We start from the raw sequence: 8,175 nt of genomic DNA, 5'->3' as shown, positions 1-8,175 counted from the left end.
CTTATAAAAATTTTACCAAACTGCTTTCAATTTATAACAAACTATATACTATAGAGACCAGTTTTCACTTCTCAGACATACCCCTTGGAATATTTGAAAATTTAAACTTATACAGCAGCCGGGTATATGCCAGGCATATTCTCAAATTCATATGCCTGGCATGTATTTTTCACATGAATATACTTTATTTGTTATGTGGGTTTTTCTAAGCAGTTACATTTAATATTAAATTAGTTATTCCATTTTATATTTAATATGGCTACATTTCATCGTTTCATCGACTTTTTAAAGGATCTCTGAAATTATTGTCATACGTTTGGCGAATTTCAAATGGAGTTGATTGGTACTGCTTTTAAGAAGTCATTTTGTCATAAACGTTTAATTAAAAAAATTTAGAGGTTACCTACGGCACATGCGCATTTCATTCTGTCTGTTTAGTTTAAGTTTCTTTCTACCTGTGTGTACAATATCTATGGTACAATATGTATATCGTTATTTTAGAAGATGTTTCCATAAGAATTTAATTGTTAAAATACCACATTTAAAAAATTTGAAAAAGTAAAAGTGATTGCTACGCTATTTTTTTGAAAAATAGTACTTGTTATGTTTTGGATCTACGATCTAAAAGTGCTCGGAATGACACTTCCGAAAAATTTTGAATGAAGTGAAAACATTAAATAATTGTAACTTCTCAGGAAATCTTTCACATCAAGTGTCTTGATTGACGGACTAACTTTATTCATCGGTCTTATCAGTTATATAAAACTATTAAATTCTTACTGGAACAGCTTTTAGAAACGTTTGACACTATTATAATTACTTAATAATTTATTCGTAACTGAGATTACACCCGACCATTCCACTTTGTGATTCCTATGTAAGATTATGTTGTAAGTTGAATTTGTTTAATTTATTTGTGTTGTTTAGACTTATAATTTTGTAATAATAAACGAACTATAATTAAAATTGTTCAAAGTTACATTTGTCTGTGAGTTGAAATAAATACATATTTTGAATTTTGAGTTAAGTATTTGAACTAAATCTTGACAAATAATGTCAGTTGGCGATATTAGTCAATATTGGTAAAACTTATACAGGGTGGCGAAAACGCACGGCAAGGCCAGTGAGAGAAAGAACTTTTTGGCAAATTCCTTATACGCACTTGTTCCACTGTGTAACATTTGCGTAACATGTTTTAGATTACATACGAGTATAATTAAATCAATTTTTGCCTTTTTTGTTACACATTATTGTTGCAGTTTTAACGCTGTATATTTTCTAAAAGAGTGGATTTTCCAAAAATAAACCGCACTGTATAAGGAATGACAAGGTGCATCTCATGAGAAAAAAAAAGAAATGACGAATATACTTAAGGAATTCATGGTTTACTGTGTTTTTTGCGCCAAATTGTGTCCCTCTGACAAACTTTTCGAAAAGTATGTAACAACATACCTACTCTGTACTATTCATACCAACTAAAATTTATTGCTATGGTTTTTTAGCAAGCTAAACATTAAATATATCTTCTAATTCAAGCAAAGAATACAAATTATACACAAGACAACTTTTTTCAGGTTTTATCACAAATAGCTTATTATCATAGACTTTACTACTATAGCTAGCTATACAGGTTGTTTCCGAAGTAACGGTAAATATTTTGGTAATGCGTTCAGGAGGTCAAAATAAGACAAAATGCATATACACAAAGGGAAGGAGAGAGAAAGCCCTTTCCGCAATAATCTTTATTCCGCATTAATCTTTATTACTTAATTATTAAAGATGATAAGCTTGACAGGTTTCAGGTACATAAGTACCCATCTCCAGGAGCTGGAATGTTAAACAGTCTACTAAACGAAAAACCGAAAATTCAAATATAACATACCTCTTTGATGTTAATTTTAACAATTTAACATAACATATTTAACAATATATTTTTTAATAATTGGTGAAAACAATTTAATACAATTTAAAGTGTTGATGTTTAATGAAAATAACTCTTTTAACAGTAAAATTTGTCACTGAAAAGTAAAAAAACATACATTAAATGTGTTGTTAATTTTATCTGGTAAAAATGATACCTAGTAAGAAATTTACCATCAACAAAAATTTAAACAATCTAATTAAAAAAAGCTTTCAACAAATGTTTAAAATGACCATTTTTGTGACTACAAAGATTAATACGTTTTAAAACATTAAATTGAATTCTCTGTAGCATTTCTTCATTATTTTGTAAAACGTCAATTCCAGTTTGAATACGTTTTCTTAATTCATCATCATCTTCTGGACATTAAATCCAGATATCTTAAAAACGACTGCTTAAATCAACTCTTACCACGTATACCTTTTTTAGATAAAAGAAGTTGGAGAATAAGAATCTTTATTGAAAAATGAAATATAGAGGGTTACTCAAAAAAGTTATTTGGTTTTAAATGTGTACAAGGTATCGTAGGTGGCGCTTTCTACATTTTGCAAGGGAAATGAGAGCAGATCTGATTTTTTCACACCACAAAACTCCTCTTAGCCGAATTTTCTGACAATACACAAATTACCATAAAAATATTTTTTGGGAAAAACTAATACGAAATTGAACTTTTGACACCCTGTATCTCCGAAATTGTCCACTTTTGGGTTTCCGGGACACCCTGTACAGTTTAATCCGATTTTTAACCCCTTTTGAAATTAAGAATTTTTTAAGTTTTTTCTCCTCCTAAAGGAATAATGGTTAATTTCTTATAACTAGAGTCCGGATTAAAAGGCACTAAAAGTCGTGAAAAAAACCGCTTAAAAAGCAAAATTATTTTCTTCAAAAAAGCATAAAAACCTGTAAAAAGCACAAAACTCTTTCAGTGATTAACTTCTACAATTTTTTTGAAGATTTTAAATTGCTTTAGAAGCATACGGAAGATTTTAGACTGATTTGAAAACTTTCAAAAGCCTTTTGAACTACTTGAGAGCATTTGGAAGGTTTTTGGACTGTTTAAACAGCATACTGAAGGTTCTGGAATACTTTAGAGGCATTTGGAATCTCTTACACGGTTCACAAAATTGTTTGGAAGCTTCTAAACTGCTTTAATATCTTCTGGGAGCTTCTAGACTAGTTGAAAAGCGTTTGGAATCTTATAGACTGTTCTAAATGATTTTGAAATCTTGTTAGACTACTTTAGGAGCATTGAAAGTTCTGGACTGCTTTTAAGACATGTGAATTTGAACTTTTGGACGCTTTTAAACTGCTTTAGAAGCATACGGAAGCTTTTAGACTGTCTTGAAATTTTTTAAGAGCTTCTAGACTAGTTAAAGAGTATTTGGAAGCCTTTAGAGTGTCCTAAAAGCTTTTGGAAGCTTCTAAACTGTTTTTGAAGGCTTTAGACATATTTTCGAGTTTTAAAACCTTTTTAGACTACTTTGGGAGCATTTGGAAGGTGTTTGGGCAGTTTAAAGAGCCTTGAAGGTTCTGGACTGCCTTTAAGACATTTGAACCTTGTAGACGGTTTTAGAAACTTTTGGAAGCTGTTAAACTGCTTTAGAAGCATACGGAAACTTTTGAGAGTTTCTAGATAAATTGAAAAGCATTTGGAATCTTTAAGATTATTCTAAATGATTTTGAAAGCTTCTAGACTGTTTTGAAAGACTTCCGACTGCTTTAGACATATTTTGGACTTTCTGTAGTATTTTAAAACCTTTTTAGACTACTTTAGGAGCATTTGGAAGGTGTTTGGGCAGTTTAAAGAGCCTTGAGGGTTCTGGACTGCCTTTAAGACATTTGAAACCTTGTAGACAGTTTTAGAAACTTTTGGAAGCTGTTAAACTGCTTTAGAAGCATACGGAAGCTTTTGAGAGTTTCTAGATAAATTGAAAAGCATTTGGAAGCTTTTAGACTGTTCTAAAAGCTTTTAGAAGCTTCTAGGCTGCTTTGTAAGCTTTGCAAGACATTTTAGAGGTTTTATAGCGTTTTGAAATGTTTTTATTTTTTTAGACTACTTCAGGAGTATTTGGAAAATTTTTGGTCAGTTTAAATTTGAAAATTGATATACATTTTGCAACATGTTTTTGTCGTTCAGAAGCATTCAATATCTCAATATAGCAATTTTTTGTCAAAGCAGTTATTAGTTTAGTTTATTTTTAAAAACTTGAAAAGCTTGTTTTGTAAAAAACTAGTTAAACCATACAAAAATAGCAGTAAATAAGCACAAAACGAAGAAAAAAGCAAAAAAAGCATCAACAAAATCTGTCATATGACGCGTTTTTGCATAAATCGTTCACATTAGATGTCATAGGTTGGTTAATTGCTTTTATTATTTACAAAAAGCAAAATTTCTAGAATTCCGGACTCTACTTATAACAGTTTAGAGAACAAATAACTAAGCAATTGTCAGTGGCTGAATGGAAATGGAATAGAAATAGACAGTTATCTTTCCACACTCAGTGCGGTAATAGTTATTTACAATACTAGTGTGGTATGAGCATTTTTCGCCATACCACACGAGTATTTTACAATATTTTATCTGCGTTTAGGACAGAAATTATCAATTTTTAACTCTAACTTTGAGTTACGTAATATATGAGGGATTTTACAGTCACTAGTGCGATAATGATTGTTTTATTGTACTCTTAGGCTGCTTTACCTCACTTGCACATTGGTAGAGAAAGAACTTATTGGAGTGTTTTTTTCTGATAAATTTGTAATTATCTAGAAAAATATGACAGGTACGAAAAAAATTAAAAAGGCAAACAAGTTTCTGAATTGAAGAATAAATTTGAATCTTTAATTAATAAAAAAAATATTGACGCACCAGAAAAAAGTTTGTGGAAAGAGAAAAGAGGGCCCAAACTCCAAAAAATAACCCTATATAGTTTGGCAAAAAGTTGGCTTATCAATAGGACATGACAATGTATACATAATTTGAGCTAAATATCTCAAAAACTGTAAGAACTATATATAAGTAAAAAACTAAAAAAAGTTAAAATTTCTTGTCCTCTGTATTTTTTTAACGAAGCATTTTTGGAATATAGTTTATATATTATAAGTATTTTTAGTCGTAGAATACACGCGATTTAAGTTTACCTACTAAAACCTGAAACACCTTGTATGACATCACGTTGCGTTCGTGCCATTCATTCAGCCTATAATCCGAACGCACCACTACGACTTGACGTACTGTAAACATGATTACGTCAGATGTGTCACTACTGTCAACTGGTAGTTAAAACTATCACATGATCTATCACTCATACGTATCAAGTTATTTAACTACTATCACGTGATCAACCTGATCCAGACCAGTAAATAACTTCTAATAGTGTCGTGAAAACATAGTTTTCTGATGCGTGATCGTAAGATTCCTCGACCTTAATATAGATGGCGGGGTTGCGCTTCAGGAAAAAATCGATAATTTCATTGCGATCTGTTGCCACATGTTGGACATGTTGGAGATGGCCGCGAGAGGCCGTTACTCGTACGGAAATGTAAATTTATTATTGCTACGTGCTGGAATGTTGTGCAAAAAACGAAATACTGGAATTTTTCGTCCGTCGTAGAAATTAAAAAAGGATTTTTAAAGATTCTCTTCTCTTCGGGACGTCGTGGAATAAAGACACGTGAAAAAGTTGTTTTTCTTAAAACCGAATTTTATTCGCGGAAAAGTCGTTTTTCCTGCTCGAAAAAATAACCGTGGCCGTCATCTCGGGTGCGTGGAATCGCAGGCTTTCAGAATTAGCAACTTGAGTTGCATTTTCCTAATTAAAAAGGGAATATAGAAGGTTCTGGAAGGTTGCTGAAGGTCAAGTAGCGGTCCGTAGCGCGTGATACATTTTTTTCGTTTGCCCACCCCCCGAGGGTGTACTCGGATCGGTCGTGTGCGTGTGCCACCAAAAAGAAACCCTCTGAGCATCCTCTGAGTGACGTAATCGTCGGATTGGGGGCTGAGTGAGCAAAGGAGCGAAGGAAAAAATATTAAAGACGGTAACGATTTCAGGTTTTAGGAGAAAGAGGCAAGGAAGAGAAGGGGAAAAATAGAGCATCAGCTGCCCGATTGAGTTTTGCAGCCATTGAGGTCCCTATTTATTAGTGTTAATTGTTTAGAGGTTTCTGCAACCCTCGTTTAACAAAAGTAGGGGTGATTGTTGCCTTTTCAGCTCTGATTGGATCCGGTGGACATCCTGTAATCCAGGGGTCGTCCAGTATAGCGCTGCAGCCACCAATTAAGGGGTTTTGGTCACTAAAGTTGGCTAAATCACTAACCAAACCTAAAATATTAGTTTACAGTATTAGTAATAGTATTGTTTGCATTTTGGGGGTTGCAGTCTTTTCATTTAGCTATGAGTGCAGTGTTTTGCTATTAAGTGTAGCGTATTACACCAAGACACCCCAAAGAAGGGTTGCTTAACTGCCTACCTCTAATTGAGAGGCCATTTTCAAGTGTTGTTACGTATAGAGTTCGTTTATTCGTAGTTGGTGATTTTTCCATTTTTTAAATACGTGTAGCCTAAGTCGGCGCCGACATATTTTAATTAAGTGTTAATTGCTTGAGTGCATAGGTACTTGATTAAGTGCTAATTGCTTGATTGCATACTTAATTAAGAGTTAATTGCTGGATTGCATATTTTAATTAAGTGTTAATTGCTTGATTGCATATTTTGATTAAGTGCTAATTGCTTGGTGGCATACTTAAGTAAGTGTTAATTGCTTGATTGCATAATTAATTAAGAGTTAATTGCTGGATTGCATATTTTGATTAAGTGTTAATTGCTTGGTTGCATACTTAATTGAGTGTTATTTGTTGGATTGCATATTAATGGAAGGTTAAAGGGGAATATACCAATATCCCGACAGATTGTTCAGTCGGTTGTATAATATAATTCTTTCATTAATTATGCGTGGTTAAAGTGCCTTGTTATTTACATATTTTAAATTTAAATGCTATTTTCTTGTGCTTGAATTTGCACGAGTGTGTTGTTGATAAATTGGTGAACGGTTGCTTGCACTTATCTCATCGTTATAGCATACGATCCCTACTTGATTTAATTAATTCAAGTCTGGCTCCGTGTTGTCATTTTAGATAGCAAAGTTTATCTTTTCTTTGCAGGATTTAATTTTAGTCTTTTCGAAATTGATTAACTTTAATTAATTTGCTTACTAATTAATTTTCCATTATTAATGGGCTCCTAAGGTAACCTTAGTAAAGCCGGGTAGTGAAACGTTGGAGTGTGTTCGATTTGAGTCACTTAATTTGCGTGCGAATAGAGATTATAATTTTTTTTTCTTATAACGCACCTGCTGTGGTGACACAATGGGTGTTCCGTCATTTTAGGTTCGCTATACTCTGCTTCCTGCTGGTTTATTCCTTTTCTTTTCTACGCGTGGAGGTAGCATCACGTTAACTGCTCCTGGCATCCCTTAAAAATATTACTTTATCACAAAAGAGAAAGGAGAGGAAAGGGAATATAAAAGGCAGCTCTTACCTTCAATGGGCGCGATAATACCCTGCAGCAATGTATAGGGAAAGACAAAAGAGTTCGTCGCGTCGCGTGCCTCACAATTATAATACGCGTTCAAATCCCACAGAGGCACCCCTTACAGAGGACAACAATCGGCCACCGCCGTACGCTGAAGCGGGGGAGCTCGCCCCCCAAACGGTGAGCGGGGAGCGAGGAGGCGACAATTCGGGTTGTTCGCGGGCCGCGACGGTTTTACCCTTGTCCCGCGGGTCGTCTACTCCTCGTTCCAGTCGGTCCATCGTCCACGTGCTTGAGGAGGCACGAAAACCGTTCACGTTTCCGCGTACTCGCCACGAGGAATCGGACGCGAACGGGCAACACTTGGATTCGTTGCGCAGGACGTCTCGGTCGCGGGCTGGATGGCATTCCGCGCCATCTTGCGGACCGAGGGACGAACGACGCCGCCCGCAGTTGTTTCGTGGACGCCATTTTGTGTCGCTAAGAAACCACGTTTCTTGAAACGGTGTTCTGAGAAATTTGAAGTTGAAGACCGAATTCCGCAGCCGGTCGAACTTTTAGTAGCTATCTGGGGCTCAGGGGCACAAGCCCGACTATCTGAGCCTCTTTCGTATCGAGCTGGCAAATACCCTAGTTGGTAACGCCATTAAACAGAGCAAAAAAAAAAAGTTGTCAGTGCATAGGTGAACATTAGATTTATTTTAGATTTAAATTTTAAACAAC

General features: G+C 34.5%; 1 protein-coding gene across 1 annotated transcript; it reads right to left on the bottom strand.

Annotated features, from left to right (window-relative positions):
• Positions 1-5,457: 5,457 nt before the first annotated feature.
• On the bottom strand, positions 5,458-8,099 carry LOC145740243 (uncharacterized). The gene is made up of 4 exons (XM_081995648.1): positions 8,082-8,099; positions 7,459-8,006; positions 7,271-7,392; positions 5,458-6,243 (listed from the first exon to the last, which is right to left on the bottom strand). The coding sequence occupies exons 1-2, from the start codon at positions 8,097-8,099 to the stop codon at positions 7,536-7,538; spliced, it is 489 nt and encodes a 162-aa protein (XP_081851774.1). The 3' UTR covers positions 5,458-6,243; positions 7,271-7,392; positions 7,459-7,535.
• Between the last annotated feature and the right edge of the window lie 76 nt (positions 8,100-8,175).

Source organism: Ips typographus, linkage group LG1 (genome assembly GCF_016097725.1).
Source record: "Ips typographus isolate SLU linkage group LG1, UJ_Ityp_2.0, whole genome shotgun sequence".
In the NCBI taxonomy this organism is placed as follows: domain Eukaryota; kingdom Metazoa; phylum Arthropoda; class Insecta; order Coleoptera; family Curculionidae; genus Ips; species Ips typographus.
This window is presented reverse-complemented; position numbering and strand designations above follow the sequence as displayed.